At 45.1% G+C, this 18,898-nt stretch overlaps 1 protein-coding gene across 2 annotated transcripts in view; it reads left to right on the forward strand.

The window, feature by feature from the left end:
- The first annotated feature begins 633 nt into the window (after positions 1–633).
- CFTR (CF transmembrane conductance regulator) overlaps positions 634–18,898 on the forward strand; it is a 1,194,762-nt gene continuing 1,176,497 nt past the window's right edge. The window contains exon 1 of one of the 2 annotated variants that reach the window (XM_086919414.1): positions 634–923. In XM_086919414.1, coding sequence (XP_086775540.1) covers positions 871–923 — 53 coding nt within the window. In that variant the 5' untranslated portion in view covers positions 634–870. The remainder of the gene's footprint in view (positions 924–18,898) is intronic. The other variant, XM_086919415.1, reaches the window with a different exon arrangement.

An 18,898-nucleotide genomic window follows, 5' to 3' on the forward strand; every position in this document is an offset into this window, starting at 1 on the left:
GTTACTAAAAGTAACAGGATATACAAACCGCACAGGTAACAGAAGGCACTTCATGGTCAGTCAGAGTAAGGCGCGGTCCGCACATAAACGTGAGAACGGGAGCGCCGCAGTAAGAAAGTTGGACTCGGGTCAGCAGAGCGAGAGATTGATAACAGATGAACGTCCCATCCGCGTCTTGCCAAGATTAGAGTTGTAGATACTAGAAACCATGAACGATTTACATAAAATGAACATATTTGATAGAGAAATCGCCAACCTTGCCCGGACCGTGTGAAAGGAAGCCTGGGTCCGAGTTTGGCTGCTCGTGGAGCGCGCGCGCCCCCGCCCCGCGCCCTCTCGCGCCCGCCGCGGGAACAGGTGCACTGCAGGGCAGGGACGGTAGGAGGCAGGGCGGCGCGTGCAACCACCGACGCGCCGCAGGTATCCTGGTCCCGAGGGCAGGGTCTGTCCTACAACGGGAGCCTGGAAACCTCGCAGGTGCAGAGAGTTCTGCTGGGCCGAGGAGGCTCGGGAGGGGCTGAAAGGTGCTCTGAGGGCGAGGAGCCAGGGAATAGGGCAATGCGAGGAGCGGCTGAAAGTTCAACTGCGGGAGGCAGGCAGGGAAAGGGCACCGAGAGCGCAGTATGCGCTCAGCGGAGGACCGACTGCGAGAGGGGAGTTCAGCTCTGAGACAGGAGGAGGAGAGAGAGGCCGTGATTGCGGAGGTGGGTGGAGGATGGCCCTGGCAGGGCGAACCTGCCAGCTGCCGGGAGAGGGAGTGACATCAGCAGCCAGGAGGCAATAAGGTGGGGGAGCAGGAACGAAGCTGGCTAGTCTGATTTGGGCAATTAGCAGGCACGTCCAAGTGCTTCATGCACATCCGGCGGCATCATGCAGAGGTCGCCCATAGAGAAGGCCAACCTCTTCTCCAAGATATTCTTCAGGTAAGAAGTGCTGGGGACTGGACGGGGCAGCAGCAGGTGCAGCTGGGCGCTATGCCGCCGGACCCAGTGCTCTGCGCGCTGGGCTGTGCCAGAGGTACCCACCTCCCTGCCACGCCAGAGGAGGGAGCCAGAGGTGGGACGTGTGTGCGCCAGCGCTGCTTGGAGGGTAGCGTAGCCAGTGTGCCACGGGCCTTAGTGCCAGGAAGGCACCGGGCCCACTGGCTGCTGTTTAGATCATCAACTACAGCAATAATCAGGGTTCAATGGATCTCTCAGGTCTGTGGCATGAAGTGCCACTGCACCTGCTGGGAACTTATGGCCCAGTGTTTGATGTGCCAGGGCGGTAAAATGCAACTCAAAGCCGCGCTGAAGTTCTTTCGCTGTGTTTTCAAGGCAGGGCATGCTTATTCCATTCTGCGCCAGGAACGGAAGGAATTATCAAGGAGAAATACTTTATTTCGAGATGTTGAAGGTGTAAACCACGTTTGCAGCAAATGCCACTATTTGAATGGATTGCTGTGATTTGCACATTTCAAATATGTGTGCAGCGCCCTGTCCAAGAGCTCTGCCCAGGTTGCCTCTCCTTAGCGTGGGGCGGGCAGTGTTCCCTCAACTTCCACTCAGCGGGTGCTGTCCCTCAGCTGTGTCCTCTGACGGGTTTCGTACTAATATGATGTCAGTGTGATTAAACGAGCATAGTTCCTCGGTTTTACAGTTACAAGAAAATGGAGGATAACAAAAATCAAATGCAATAAATAATGAAATAATTAGAGACTGGCGCAGGATAGCGCCCGGGTCAAAATGAATGAGTGAGGAGAATGAATATCCATCACCTCTGCATGTCTTATACCACTCTCCTTCTGCTTTCTACTCATGTCTGCCTTCTCTCCCGCTTCTCCTCGACTCCTCTCCATTTCCCTCTCCTCCCCAGCCACCCCTTCACTTCTCCCGTGTCTCCCCGGCACTTTTGCTACTCTTCTTGGCCAGCCCCCAGCTTCTTCCAGCTCTCCTCTAGCGCCTCCCCGGCTCCTCTCCGCCCATCTTCAGCTCCTCACAATCTCCTCCTTGGTTCCTCTCCCGCTCCTCGTTATCTCCTCCGGGAAACCCCTGCTGCTCCTTTCATCCTTCTCCGCAGCTCCTTCCCAGCGCATCTCCACTCCTCCCCTTTCTCTTCGCTCGCCTCTAGGCACCCCTCGTCTTCTGTCTGGCGCCTCTCTCGGTCCTCTCTTCTCCGTCTATTCCCAGCGCCTCTCCCGCTCCTCTGCGGCCCCGCTCTTGCTGCTCCCACACACGGGCCCTTTGCTGGATTCGACGGCGCCCCTTGAAAGTGACACCCAGCGAGCAGAGGACACACTGGCGCTGGGATCCTCACTGGGCGCCGGGGCTCAGCTCAACGGGGTGCTTCATGTGTGCAGGTGTTTGCGAATTTGAGGTGCTCATTGATTTGGTGCACTTATTGAAAACAGGTGGTGTGCCCAGAACATGTTCACCTATCGAACGCCGCAGGGAGTGGGGGTGCGCCCTTAGTGGAAGTGGCCATCGAGGTGGGTGCACACCCGCGGCGGGGGGCTGCTTGGCAGAAAAGACGTACTGAGGAGTGAGTTTTGCTTAGCTTATGTGCTCGCTACACTGGGGTGCTCAGTAACAGCAGGTGCTCATTCAGGACCGAGGTTGGGCATTTACTGAGTTGAGTGACTTCGGCTTTGAGTTAATCCCTGGGGTGAGTTGCTCACTTGCTGCAATGTGTTACTACGTGGAAGTGCTCACTGGTTCAAGTTCTTGGTGAAAGTGCTCATTCAGTGTTCTGTGGTGGAGCAGTTGCTGCAGGGGGGTGTATCTGCTGAGTGAATGTGCACACCCAGGTCAGGTGTGATATAACGAGGCGCAGGTGCTCCGATTGAGGACATGCTGATGGAACAGATGGGCTTCTCAAGACAGTGGAACTGCTCACTGTGTGGAAATATTAATTGTTTGTGGAGAGGTGTAATCTGAGTGTAATTGGTGATTGAGTGAAGGTGCTGAGTGGGGCTGCTCGCTGAGTGCTTCTCGCACGGGCCTGCTTCAGCCTCTCAGTTGTCCTCTCCGGGCACAGTTCAGTATCAGATGGGCGAATGTGCGAGAGGCTGCCCCGGCTTTATCCCAGGAATGCCCAGTCGAGGCTCCCCGGCTGCTGGTTTTACGACTGTCTGAAGTGGCCGCGGTTTATTTTTATAGGAAGTAATTACTATAAATGACGGCCTTTGGAATGCCGCTTCCGGCCTTCCTCTGCCCCAGGCTCTGAAACACCAGCTCGGTCCAGTGAGTGCAGCTCAGAGCCGCGCATCTTTGCCGCGGGACCTAAGGAGGTGTGCTCCGCAGCTGTAGCTGGGGGTGCCCCCGCTGGGAGAGTGCCCGGAGCTGGCGCCTGGCACACCTTCTGCACTCATGCGTAGTGCACTGTAGCCGCGATCCGGGCCCTGTGTGATTCGAGGGCGCGCACCCGGCCACAGCCGTCTCACTGCACCGAAAGGGAGCCTCAGACGCCCTGGCGCACCTGACCACCAGCTGCCGAAGGCTGGCAGAGGTAGAGGCTCGAAACTACTGCAGGAGTAAGAAAGGACGACCCGAGCTCCGGCAGAATGCCAGCCAATGCCCCCCACCAGGTGAACAGCATCGACGCTGTTATGGTATAAATAAATGCCTCTTCATGTTGACCAAATAAACATGATCGGTTCTGATGCCAGAGCCGGACACACCCGTAGCGATAACAGGTCCGAGTGCATAAAACCACTATTGCTACGACCAGGAAGGAATACAAACTTCTACTATCCATGCAAATAAAGTAACACTCGAGGTACACAATCTAGTTCAAGTAGAGGACTCGGTAGGCGATTAAAATGAACCGCAAACACATAGATAAGGTTGAAGGTATAAACACCAGTAGTTCATCTAGAAAAATCTGTCCCTTCTGCAGGAAGAAACGTAGGGTGCAGTTGTCAATAGTGCAACAGGTGCAGGGGTCGAGCAGTGTCCTTTACTATGCAACCAGGAGGCCAAAGCACCCTTTCCGTTTGCTGCTGCAGGGCCCTCTGCACCTGGCTGCGCCATTGAAATGTGCCTAGAAGCGGGACTGACAACTGTGAAACCAACCTGATTCAGGCACTCACAGATTTATTCCACTTAGGATTTTAGATTTGGGGGATTGGGAGACTTTGGATAATAAATACCCCCCAGATTTTCAAGTGTAAACTGATAAATCAACAGTGGCATGTCTCTCTGAAGCCAATCAATCAATCATATAGAGCGTGGAAAATCACACGTGAGGGTCCTAAGGCGCTAGAGTTTGCTACCTGCTTCATGGTGATCTGTTCATTGCAACAGCCAGGTCTTGAGTGCTTTTCTGAATTGCTGAGGCAATGAGGCGTTCCTGAGGTACAGGGGAAGGTCCTTCCAAACTTTGGCCGCCAGGTGTGGGATGGAGCGTCCTCCGTCCTTCGCTGTTGCCTCGGCAGATCCAGTGAGTGAGAGGGACGCCACGCTGCAAATCTACATTTTCTTGCAGCCTTCAAACTGGCCAAAGTCTGTGGGGCCTTTTTGTTTGGCAATTATTTAATGGCAGTTGTTGAGATGTTGAGCCTCTCTCAAAATCCATCTGCCAACGCAGATTAAGGGAAGGCAGAACATGCTATTTTATGTTAAATTCATATTGATACTTCTGGCTTAGCTGACTTGAGATATCTTTAGGAAAGGCTCAACACCTCATTTACCACAATTAAATCGTTACCAAATGCCAATAAGTCAATGAGCCCCGCTGAGTGTGCTCTTCAGCAAAGAGACGCTCGCAGATTGCAGAATCCTTTCTGACAGGTGTGCTCTGTCAGTGTGTTTGATCATCACTGTCTCTGGAAGCATTCCAAACACTAAAGAACACCTTTACATCTCATGCCTATAATGTCATTTTGATTTCAGGTATAATATGTATTAATATGCATACATATTTTTATTGATCTCCATATTCTAATACTGATTGAATATCAATCATTGAATAACTGAACAAAATAACTGACCTTTGGTGTTAAAAGGAAGAGGGAGGGGTTTAACCCTCCACTTTCTGAACTGGACATATGCAATCTTGACTCGAATACCAGCTTCCCTACTTGTCCACATGCGTGATCCATCACCTACCACTTTACACCACTATGTATCATTTGCTTCAACTATCCAATCTGATTGCAGATAGAAGTAATTCAGTACAGAATTCAACCTCTACAAAACTACCACTATATCGTTAGTATAAAACAGTCTAGCTTCATATTAAATAATATAGACTCTACAAATTCAGAACGTGACATACACATTTGCGGTAACTCGTATGTTTTTCAGGGCATGGGGGTATTCTTGAATGTTTCTTGTATAAAAAAATAACTTCCAATAAATGCTAAGAAATTCAGTGAAATAATCATAAATGATTGGGACGCTGAAAAATATTGACAAATATTTGTTTTTCCATTTTAATGACTTTATCAGTTTTTTTATCATGACATTGTTGCCTGTTTCACGTTTTGACGGCTTGGCTCGTGGTTTGTATCTTAGAACCTAGCCAGAACTCTGGCTGGGCTGCCCCCAAGGCTTTGCTTGCCGCCCCCCAGAATTTGGTGTCTCTCATGTCCTCGAACGTGAGTTCTCAGCTTGGTGTTCTGTTGGCCACATTGTGTGACCTTGCGTATATCCTTTAATCTCACGGGGCCGTATGTACCACCCAACAACACTAGGCGCAATTTGGAGCGGCTACCTTTCGCCCGATGTAGAAACGAACCATTTAAAAACGCGATTGTTTCCCGAAAATCTTCGTGGAAGTGAGCTGCGGTGAACCGCACGAAACCATCAATGTCACCTTGAGAGCTGTTCACCCACACATTCGAATCCGTTGTGTAATCTAGTCGTGAGACTCGTGAACGCACACGCGCTGAGTCAAGCCAGATAGTTCTTCTTTGCCTGTTTTCGTCCTCCGTTTCATTTAGCATGTTTATGGAATGGCTTAAAATAAAGGTTTAACTCCTTATGTGTTCGCTTAGACTTTAAGTCCGAGGTAACGAAACGGGTAAGATCGCACCCGTTTCAAATATCTCTTTGTAACCCGCAGGGACAGGGTTACATCTAGGCGCCTGGTTGTCATGAAAGACGTCGACAACGTTCACAATAACCGCTGTGGTTTAGTGTGGGTGTTAGAAGAGTGGCACATGCTGCCCTCCCCACAGCTAGTCCTTGAGAAACTCAAGCTCCATTCAATAACACCACACATCTTTCCCAAACACCACACCACACTGCCACCACACCACACCACATCTTACTACCAAACTATCACATCGTTTTACCATACCACCTTTGGGCACCGTCATACCTCTACACAATTCCACTATAACATATCACTCTCTACCATAAAATACACTACAATAGCACTATATCACACTACAATAACACCACACTGACTGCTTCACGTCCTAAGCCTAGACAATATCACTATCTCAGACTAACATCATGTTGCATCATTCAGCCACATCACCTCACTTTTCCTTATACCACATCTCACTACTATCACACCACATTACTCATGCCCACCGCACTACCATATAATCACTTCTCTGTCTTACACCACATCGCAACACTATACCACAACATCGTTCTAAAATAACTCCACCTTAGACTGCCATACCACCTACTCACTCTACCAGACACCACATCCCACTAAAATAGACGTTACTCCGACCTATCTGTACATCACACTACAGTATCTTCACGTTTTTGTACCAGGCCGCATCATTTCCTTAAATCACATCACAAATACCACACTATCAGATTACTTACTATGCCACCACATCTCAATACCATAACATCACACTATAACAATACCCAATCATCCTACCATAAAACCATCTTACCAGTGGCAGCTGGCATGTACTGGTGAGGTGGATGGCCCAGAAATAAAAATACACTTACCTTCCTTCCTGTGCGAGTGCAGACTACCAACTCCCAAGCCAATCCTAGTGCTGCTCTCATTCTGTTAACCAGCATGAGAGAAGCACCAGTATTGGAAGGAGCAGCATGCCTCAGCGCTCTTAAGAGCCCGGAAGGCCTTTGCTTTATCTAACCCTGCTGTCTTCTGTCTAAGAAAAGTTAGAAAACGTAGAAAAGTTTAAAATGCGCATATCTGGCTGACCAGATGTGGTCAGCCAGATATGCAAGACGGCCATCCAAAAGGAAACGTGCACTTGAAACACAAGTACACAGCTCCCTGCTGCCACTCAGCAGCAATGGCCCCACCCTGTCCTGATGCTCAGTTCAGGCCGGGTTGGTTGCTGAAAAATAGAAGGGTAATAAACAAACTTTATTACCATTTTATTTTTCAGCTCTGGCCTGGGGCTTCTCTTTGTGGTGCACACTCCTTGACTCAAATGGAAGAGCAGATCCAGGACCGTACTTTACCAGACATCACATCACACCAATACATCACTCTAAACTGCACATCTCACTGACATACCACCACATCACTCTGCTGGACACCACATCACACTATTATACACAATCCTCCAATGTACCATCACATTACAGTACTATTTTGCCACATCTCTGCACAATACAACCTCATCACTCTACTTTAAAACTACATTTCACCACCTTTCCACCACATCGCACAACTATATCACCACATCTCTGTACCATATCAATACATCACTTTAACATAAAAGTACATCACACTACCATATCACTGTAACTCTGTAATATATCACCAACTCACTCTACTACAAATCACATCACACTGCCATACAATCACAACACTTTATTATACCATCACATCTCACAACTATAAAACCACATCACCAAGTGGCGCCAGAAAGACCAGATCGTGAGGCCGCTCCTTCTCCTTCCAGGGTATTTATTGTCACAGCCATTTTGGTGCTTTGTCACATGATAATGACATTACGATAAAAGAATATATCAATTCCAAATTCAATGATTGTATAATACAGATGAACCTTAAAAAATCTGTGACAAATGCCTTATAAAATCTGAGACAAATGCTACCATACAAACAGACAGAAAAATAGAGGTAGAAAAAATATAATATTATAATTTCAATGTATTGTGATATAATAACCCTAACTACAAGTCTCACTGGTCATTGTTTCCACCCTCTATTTAATCGGAGCGATCCAAGTTTGCTAACCAATGAATTAATTTTGTAATATGAATGGAACTGTATTGTTGTGTACGCTAACCAATGCGTACTTAACAATACCGTTCCATTCCTTTTACAAAATTAATTAATCAGAGAGGAACTTAAAACCAAAAAGAATTACCTGTAGTCAAACATGTCAATCTGGGTGACACAATGAAAGTCCACATCAGGACCATTTTTAATGTTCCATTGTAACCTCGACTCACCAATTCACCATGCTATCTAATTTACTTCCTCCTCATGTAAGGAGAGTCACAGGCAAACACAATACTACCAATGTCCAAAAACGAGTTACCAATCTATTCATCCCTCCTCATACATCAGAGAGTATTTTAGGAAATTTTGATAATGTTACACGCACACCCACAAAACACAAAAGGGGCTTCATTTCATTATTGCAGGCAATACCAAACCTCTAATTGATTTGAGACTCCTTCATACCTAAAGAAAAATAATCTCTGCACATACGTCATGCTCCATGTCCCACTTTAAACTGGATTGAAACCAATCACAAAGTGTCAAAGTCCCAAGTATTCAGGTTTGCTATAGGCGCCATCTTGAAGCGGGATGCACATAGCTGATATAGCAGTAAGTGTCCCCAAAAGCCTTGATTAGAGTAAACAAAGTCATTTCAAAGTGCCAACAATTCTGTTGTATGCCAACGAAATAGATTGCCTCATTATAAATTCAAATGTTCACATTTCTTTGTAAATTGGAAAACCCAGTGGCAAACAGAATTGGTGTATCAAAAAGCTCCTTATTTAAGAATTACAATATTGCAATAAAGGACTAGCTATAAAGAAAATCCCATAAGAAGTAGATAAACTTACTCCTTATGTCTGGGTGATGTTGATCAGCAATCAAACACAGAGAAACTGGACCCTCCATTTTTTTGCCTTTTAAATATCACTCTGTCATTGCTTCCCAATCATGTCGACATAAAGGTGAAAACAGTTCCATATTGGAATGGAAGAACCGCAATATATTTTAATAGCTGTTTGTATTCTCAAACTGTTAAATACAAGAGTAGTGATACATTTAACATACAAAAGGTTTACATTATATACTTTTCATTTCAAGATGCATGAACAACTGCCCAAAACCTGTCCAAAACCAACATGTGTCCAACTATGAAAACCGTATTGGACATGGAGCCCCATTTTTTGGGAAAGGGTACCATACCATAAACACCAGATATTGAATATGCTACTTGTTGTAGAAACATTCACTTTCACATCGCCATGTCCATAGATTCTTTTGAACAGGAAAGATGAGTAAGTCCCCATTGTGTGACCCTGGAAAATAGCATAATGTTGACAATTCTAAAATATGATGAACAACAGTGTTATTAGACGGTAGGGTATCATAAGATAGGTGGCAGATATTGAAAATATCATTAATCAATAAACATCCTATATGGTAGTTAAGATGCGACTGTGATAAGAAAAGTATGAAAACCCAACATAGGACGCCACCGTACTAGATCACGGTATGATAATATTGTAACACCAACCGTGAAATATAATGCACAACAAACACTGTTTTGAATGGGATATAATATAGTGCGTGCCAAACATTTAGTATAACACTAGTCCCCAAATCTTCAGCATATTCATAACAGTGATTGGAAAAGTGCAATACCAATGTAGTACCCAGTAGAATACCATGTAAATAACCGCCACCATCAGGAAAATATTGTTAACACATCCACCACTTAAGAATGGGATGTGGTGTGGCTAGGGTAACATATTAAGTATATCACTAATCGCCAATAAATATCTATATATGATTAATAACAAATTACAGATTTTGATATTGCCTTATAATACCAGGGACTATAACAAATAGTGTAACTCTGTATCTGTGTTATGGCTCAATGTGGCAGCATGTAGCCTACATATCCAAAGCTCCTCACACTTCCTTATTTCCTGTTCCCTAACTCCCCCTCTCTTGTCCAGTGAAACATGTTTGATGCCATAAAATCAATATAACTGGGGCATAGATGGTTCCGTATGGTATTAGCCCTACCATAAATTACAGTAGGTCTGCTTTTTAATTCATGTTTAAGTACAGGTATGTCAGTCAGTAAATGCCAGTTTTTTTGTATATCTTAAAAATCTCACTGCTAAGCATATTGTATTGTGTAGTGACAGCTAGTTTGCTCTTTGTTGTAATCTTTAGTTTTCTATCTTGTAATGTAATGGTCTTTCTACATTCTTGATTTTAACTGCTGCCTTATTTAATCCATCATTCCCATACCTTCTTGCTAGAAATCTCTTTTTGAGGGCTTCCACATTTTCCTAAAAAATGTCCTGATCACTACAATTCCATTGTGCACGGACCTGTGTACCATAGGGGATACTCCAAAATAATCGATCTGGGATGTGCATTACTGTCATGTAAAATACTGTTGCAAGAAGTTGGTTTCCTGTAAATCATACTTTGCAGTTTATTAATTCAGCATATAGTATTACATCTGAAACTATAAGTTGGAACTGGCATGTTCTGGTTGGTTGAGGCAAGGCCTTAGCCAGGCAGAACCTACAACTCCTGCCAGGGGCAGGTGATTACACACACTGTATAACCAGCACTCACCCTTGTGTAGCTTGGTGCTGAGAAGTCAGGCTTATCACAGAGGCAATGAGTAAAGCATTGGCACAGCATTCTTACACATTAAACACACTGAGAGTCACAAAAGAGGCTTCACACATTTTGTATGTAAATACATTTTGTATTCAACACACATATTAACTAACACAACATGAACATCATGAATTTCTGGGCATAAATCACATTCAGAAATATCCCTAGCAATATTAGACCCAACCGTGTCAAAAACGACATCAGTAATATGCACACTTGGGAAAACTCTCAACACCCTTATGTGGGGCAAAATGTCAGAACGAGGCCCATACTGCAAATTATTCTAATTCAATACTACCCAGTTATAGGATGCACCCCAGTTCACAAAAATATCACAAATGTGCACATACAGATATTGACAAAACTTTTAAATAGCCCTGCGGGCCAAAGACCGCATGGGTACGAAACAATATAAATTATAATATTCTTTTGGCAAGGAAACAATGTGTACAGCAACACCGCTGTGCAGTGTAATTAATCACAGGCAGTCACTCCCACACATTCGCCCAGCACCAAAATGCAGTGCTACAGATATCAGGCAGGTCCTTATGAAGCGCACTCGCAAACACATGCACTAAGCACCTTAAAGCTGTGCACTGATATCCGGCAGGTCAGTTGATAATGCACTTGCAGACCCCATGGCCCAAGCCCTTCTCTAACCCTCAGATAACCCTGACTACCCTGCACCCAAGGGCTTGAGATAAAGAAGACAATCCCCCTGATACTAGGCTGATCGCGGCCAGGGTCCCTCTTAGTCAGGGTCCCAGGGAAAAGGGTGGGGTTAGGTAATAGGCTAATTAGATGGCAATCAACAAATGGAGGTTTTGCGTTACTTTAGAAGTTCAATAATAGGATTCCACTCCGTGCCTGCAAAGCTCAGGGGATTCACTAAGTCTCTTGAACCACTCTCAGAAGCGTTCTTTAGCCCAGTCAATTACTCTCCCCACCCAGGCCGATCCAGGCAATACTCTGTGGCAATACGAAATCTTTGGGCTAGATGAGTAGAGGGCATTTGGTCCGCTGCACTGAGGGCACAAACAGGAGCAATCAATGATTGGGGACTGAAGCAGTAGAGCTGCTTGGAAGAAGGAGGCACCCCGTAGGCCACATGTCAATCAAAGTAGCACCCATGTAATCCAGGCACTCCAGAACACAAATCCGCTCCTCCCTGGTAAAAAAAAGAATCAGCAAAAACTAGGAGGAGAAAAAGCAAAACGTTTTAGGGAAATCCCCTAAGAAGGGCCATGGCCAACACAGTAGTATTTCTATTGTGTTCCGTAGTGAGTTTACCATTGTATGGCTTATCATTACAGTAGTTACACTTAGCATGTAATTGTGATATTGTTTCCACCCATATTCTAAAGATGTCATCTATTTATCACCTCCCAGAAGAATAAATGATCCATTCAAGTAGCAGTATGACAGCCAAGAAGGAGGAAACATGGAACCCATGGTTATCATCTAAAGTTGATGGTGCCATTGCCCAGTCTGCAGAAACTTTCTTATTTATTTTGACAAAATTATGTCTACCATCTCAAAGATCATCTCCCCAAGTTTCAGATGGACAGCTTTCCTAGTTTGCAAAAAGCTCCTTAGAGCCATCATCCAAAACTCTTTTCTTATGCAAGAGTATATAAACTGGACACATCAAAGTTCACAAAGAACATAACATCTGTTTCCAAATGTATTTCCTTGAGCTTTATCAAGATATTCTCACTATCACAGGTATAAGTTGTTAAAAAATTACTGAAAGGTTAAATCCACATACTCTGAAAGACGCTCAGTAGGAGATTCAATGCAGGAGACAATAGGTCTCCACTTATTGGATGTCACAGGCCAATTAAACCTCATAGGACATCCTTTTTCATTTTAATCTTGCCTTATTACTCCATCATAAAGGTTTAGGGATTAATAAAGGCAATTTTAATTCACCACTATTCACCTTGCACCACCAAACCCGCTCAGCTGTAATCAGGCGTTATAGCACACCGAGAGGCATTCGGCTGCTCGGGCGGGGACCCTATGATGAAGCATGTCACCAACTAGGTTGGTGAGTGAGGGTTGTTTTAAAAGAATGCTTTTTCCTTTTCTTGCTTTAATTTGGAACATTAGCTCTTTATTTGATTGGAATAACTCCTTCTTTTTTGTTACTATTGGTCATTAAAGGTGATTCGGAGTAGTTCCACTCTACTCTTTCTCTCTTTTGTTTGACAACCTTCGAGGAACTAGTCATAAACTTTGTTCCTGATCTGTTGTCATTTTTAGTTTCTACTTGGTTGTTTTTACATTTTTTCAGTAAGGACCTGCTCTGTGATCGATTCAAAAAATTTAAAGTTTCTATCTTTGGGGCAGCATTAAGTTTAGCCGTGAGCGTTGTTCCTGCTTTCACCTAAAAACTTCAGTGGTTCTACTCTCTTCGCCATTTTCTGCTTAGTTCCTTTTTGTTGGAATAATGAGGATCTTGGAGGCTTTTTTCAACAGAACTCTCAATTTTTCCTGACCATACTCAGAGTCCTGATCCTGGGCTGCTCCGTCCTTCTCAGGCTGCACCTTTTACGATTTGGGGTGGCCATATTCCATTATTTTAAGTTGGAAAACGTATTGTGTCAAATTGTATTGCTCATCCAGCCAGGCCAATAGTGACATAGATAAGCAGTTCTCTCACAGTTTTAAAGCTATTTTATCCGACCAGTGAGGGATCTACCCTCCTTTTTTAAAAACAAAAAATCTGAAAACAATGATTATTCTACTTCAATGTATAATACATGAGGGGCGGTATAATTTCTGCAACAGCATAATGGTCCAGCCTTTTGTTAGTAAAATAAACAATGGATTCAGTCAGTCTGGGTGTCCGAGAGAAAGTCAAATATCACGATGGACAGAGAAAAAAACACCGCATTTCCACCTTCAAGCTGCAATAGTGGGACACCAGACTTTTAGAGCTGTATCTCGGTGATCAACCCATCACACCAAAAGTCTCCCACTGGAGAGAGTATTGCAATTCATTGTTGGCAAATCACTCTATTGTCTGCAATGGAATAGTTACTGTAGTTTGCCGGAAACCCAAACCAATTAACTACTCACTCAGCTCTGGATTAATGCAAAGCATGGTAATCAATACATTACTCACATACTCCCAATAATCTGCCAGTTCAGGACAATTCATGAACATGCAAACATCATTAGCTGGTGGTACATAGGGCACTTTTTGGGTTCTCAAGTTCGTTCAGCTTTTCTTGTGATTAGTGACAATTTGTCGGATGTCCAATACAATCTGTGTGAAAATAATTTATTTCCTAGTGCAGGCGATTTTAAACAAAAATGCATGAATTTTACAGATAATTGTCATGGAGTTGTAACTCCATCAATGACAAGTTTTTTTCCATACTCTCCACAACTGGGGAAGATGTGATATCCTAAATCTCTTATAGGGATTGGTATAAATTGGAAGCAGCTGACTTGTTCTTGTCGACCAGACCTTATTGAAAGTTAGATATTACAGCCAAGGTAACCTCAATTGACTTGACAGAATGCCACCTTGTTGAGATTTGGAGATTTTTAATATCTAGAGAGTGTACCGTGTGCAGCCTCCAGTAGATTGTCTTTAGTAATCCCACTGTAGTGATAACTGTAGTGTCCTCAATTCTGTGAAGGCCATCATGTTTCCGTGACTGACACTGTTTATCTTTTGTATACAACGATTTCCATGCCATCTTTGAGCAGTATTTGGTCCCCTACCTGGGATAGGTATAGAGAAATACTGAGTCAGATGGCTTTGTCCTAAAGAGATCCTTCTAATGAACATTCAGTCGAAACTTTGATGCGTATTTCTGGTAGCAGAGAGATCAATTTCTAGATTGAAACTAATATGAAGATACAGTGGTCTTGCTTGTTGATTGAAAATATACCAGATGATTCTTATAGGTTTTAATGGCAATTCTAACAATATGCACGTCACATTAAGCACTGACCCGCGTGTGCTTGTATACTTTATTTACTGTGAATACAAAATAATGTGGCATCGTTTTCTATGAACTTTGTACATTGAATCCGGGTAACAAAGAAAGAAATAAGTATGATATTAATACATTAGGCACAAGTGGACGAGTGGGCCTATGAACGAATCCAGCTGAACACATGTGTGGAGTATAGTCTGCATATCTTATGGGCAAGAAAGTGATAACTGAAGACACAACAATCACTGGAGTTCCGAAAAATATGAAAGACCTAACCTAGAGACTTAAGCACACCATTTTCTTGTATAAACTTGTGCAAAAGCATCCTGTTTTATAAAGTTTAGGAGGCATTTTAAAGATGTACTTTGATTAATTATTTTGAGTACCAATAACACCAAAATCTCGATATTTCCTTTTGAAATTGTGTGATATTAATACATTAATACATTTCAAATTCAGTGGCCAATACTACATTGAAAATGTGAAAGGGTTAAACCACCCTTCAGTTTTGATTTCGAGTTCCAGATAAACCCAGAGACAAGTGACTGGAGCTCAACTATGTACTTCTCCAAAAAGGTAGTGTGAAAGCCCTAAAAATATAATTAATCTTGGCCAGCTAAGCCATTTTAATAGTTTAAGCTTTATCTAAAAATATCAGGGTTAAACCAGATCATTGAGGGAGTTTCCTTTTGAGTTGATATTTTAATCGATAGACGTTAGTTGAAACAAGGCTGGATTTGTTTTTATTGCTAACTAACCCCAGCTAGGGGATTTGTGACCTCAATAAATGTATTCAGTGTTCCAGGACACTGGTTTTGACTTACTCTCGTTTATAGTGCATTATGAAAGTGTCCTGAATTCTTCAAAAGTTGATTGAAGTCGAGGTAGGGCAGATTCAGTAGATAAGGTAAAGGGCAATAAATGCTCTGTATTTAATGCCACCTCTTGTTGCCAGCACTGGAATATAAAATAAGAAGTAAGAGAATTATGCATAATTATAGAAGGTTTAAGGATGAGGGTAGAGAAGTTGCATCCTTGTGCTGATACCTCCTACTGAGAAGTGGGGTGTGACTTGCCGTGTCCTCCAGCTGGTCCTTTTCTGCAGGCCTCTGCAGTGTCATCCTCCATTCCCTCGAAACCCTGCAGCTTTGGTTCCTGCTGTCATCATCCCGAGTGAGGGTGCACAGTCTTCCTATTGCAGTTTGCCAGCAGGTACCCGAACACGGGGCTGTCGAATGTGGTAATTTTCCATATCTTTGCTGTTACTTGTCAGTGTAGCTCCAGGAGACCTTCTGTGTGCTGAGGTCAGATTTGCAATAGAGGACATGCTTGGACCAGTGGACCTTCACTGTGTTCCTTCCTGCCTCTATTCTACCTGGGTGGTGTAGGGTATGTTCAGACATGGGTCCCTTTCTGGCTGTGCCACTGGAGCCAAGCTATAACACAACCTAATAAGGCTGAATCCGGTCTCGAGGTGCTTTTGTTCTCTGCTGATGGTGCTTCGACTGGCAGTTCTTAACAGACTGTTCGCATGATCAGGATCAGTACTGATTTGCATATTGGGGACCTCTCTCTAGATCACGGGTACTCATAGTACGGCCCGCAGGCCAGGGGCGGCCCGGCAAGCGTTCCCTGGCGGCCCGCAGACCGTGCAGACATCGTACCCGTGTTTTTTTTTTTTTTAAAGAATCTCAGCAAACACCCCTGTGGCAGCGCGATGCAGAGACTCTCTGTGAGGGCGGGCGATTTCCGTCAGAGTGGGGCTGCAGGGGCCTAAGAGCTGAACAAAGCTCATTAGCATGCGAATGGTCTCTTAAAGAGGTGTGAAGTGCTCGGGTGCGGCTGGCTGGCTGAGTGTGTGTGTGCCCAGAAGCTGTGTCAACCCGGGCACACACAGGCATGGTGAGATGAAGAGGGAGAGCGAGGGAGGGAGACAGGCAGACAGAGGGGGAGCGAGGGAGGGAGACAGAGGCTGACAGAGGGAGAGCGAGGGAGGCAGCGCGGGGAGAGCAAGGGAGACTGAGGCAGACAGGGAGAGTGAGGGAGGGAGACATGCAGACAGAGGGAGAGCGAGGGAGGGAGACAGGCAGACAGAGGGAGAGCGAGGGAGGCAGAGTGAGGGAGAGCGAGGGAGACAGAGGGAGAGCGAGGAAGACAGAGGGAGAGCGAGGGAGGCAGAGTGAGAGAGAGCGAGGGAGACAGAGGGAGAGCGAGGGAGACAGAGGGAGAGCGAGGGAGACAGAGGGAGGGAGACATAGGGAGAGCGAGGGAGACAGAGGCAGCTAGAGGGAGAGCGAGGGAGACAGAGGGAGAGCGAGGGAGACAGGCAGACAGAGAGAGAGCGAGGGAGGGAGACAGAGGCCGACGGAGGGAGAGCGAGGGAGGGAGACAGGCAGACAGAGGGAGAGCGAGGGAAAGAAAGAGCGAGGGAGGGAGACAGAGCGAGTGAGGGCGACTTCAGAGTGAGTGAGGGAGACCTCAGAGTGAGTGAGGGAGACAACAGAGTGAGGGAGACAACAGAGTGAGGGAGACATCAGAGTGAGGGAGACATCAGAGTGAGGGAGACATCAGAGTGAGGGAGACCTCGTAGTGAGGGAGACCTCGTAGTGAGGGAGGGGGAAGGAGAGAGAGGGAGACAGAGAGGGAAGGAGAGGGAGGGAGGGAGAGGGTAGGGGGGTGAGGGAAAGAGAGGGAAGGAGTAAGAGGGAAGGATAGAGAGGGAGAGAGAAATAGAGGAAGGTGAAGGGAAACAGAGAGAGGGAGAGGGAAACAGAGAGAGAGAGAGGGAGACAGAGAGAGAGTGAGACAGTAAGAGTGAGTGAGACAGAGGGACACAGAGAGACAGAGGGAGAGAGAGTTAGAGGGAGAGAGGGAGGGAGAGAGGGAGAGAGAGAGGGAGGGAGAGAGAGAGAGAGAGAGAGAGAGAGCGAGAGAGTGACAGAAAAAGAATGAGAGAGAGAGAGAGAGAGAGAGAAATGTGTGTATGCCGGGTCTGGTGGCTCAGTGGACGAAGGCATCAGCTGCAGGGACCTGTGATCAACCTCATGGTCAGTTTTTTTCCCTCTAGCCCCGGCCCCTCCCCCACTGACCCCGCCCCCACCAGTGCGGCCCTCAGACACAAACCACACTGTAAATTTGGCCCCCGAGAGAAAGTTTGTGAGTACCCATGCTCTAGATTGACACATTGGGCAAAAAGCAATATGTTGAAATGCTACCCAGAGCAATTGCCAGTGCTTAGACTATTTGCAAGAATTCATCCCATCACCGCTCGTGTGCCTGATTTCTGAAGACATGCATAGAGCTGTGGGACATCCATGCACTCTTACCTGTCTGGGTCCTTGAAGCAGTTACCGAGTGAGTGAAAATAGGGTGCCAGCATTACCTAATGTTCGACCTACGGAAAAACGCAGGCAATTGTGAGCGCCTTGCTGGGGGGTCTTCATCAGGACGGGGGTGGGGCGGATTACCTATAAAGTGAGTTCAGAATGGACATAATTTAAAAAGGAGTCATGAAAGATCGAAATCTGGCTAGCCATGAAATTACATCAATAATGGTTTTCCGTGGGTCGAAACGTCAACAGACCTCTCACAGTCCATAGATCAGCTTCATTCTACAAATATCATTAATTGTAATTCTATTGGAAGCAAGATGTATAAGATATGCTTTTGAACTCAGGCTTTGTTTTCTATGAATCAGATCAACTTTATTGCTTAATAAGGTCTTTTGACCATTGTTATGTCACTACCCTAAATACCCTACACTTTTCCCAACAAAACTTCCCCTCCCACCTGATCTCCCTCTGGGGCACTTATGGCGTTGAATTTCGCTTGCATTAATCTGTCTTATTATGTGCCTACACATTGTGATTAAATAACAGTAAACAACAGAGAAATATCAAGGGTACAAGGCAAAAGATGACTGCACCTATCTGATTTGGTCTTTAAGTAATTATGCAATCTGGGTGCCAAGAACCTGAAGTCACATACCCCTAGGCTTCAAAGGGCATTGCACAAAACTTTAACAAAACAGCACAATGGTTCAGCACTCCCCACTTTACACAATAATAATCAAATAAGAATTTAAGGAATCCATTCAGTAGGGCTTTAAATTTTTTCTTTTATTCTTTTTTCTTCAAACAACAAACGTAGAGATCTGAGTT

This window comes from Lissotriton vulgaris, chromosome 1_1 (genome assembly GCF_964263255.1).
Source record: "Lissotriton vulgaris chromosome 1_1, aLisVul1.2, whole genome shotgun sequence".
NCBI lineage: Eukaryota > Metazoa > Chordata > Amphibia > Caudata > Salamandridae > Lissotriton > Lissotriton vulgaris.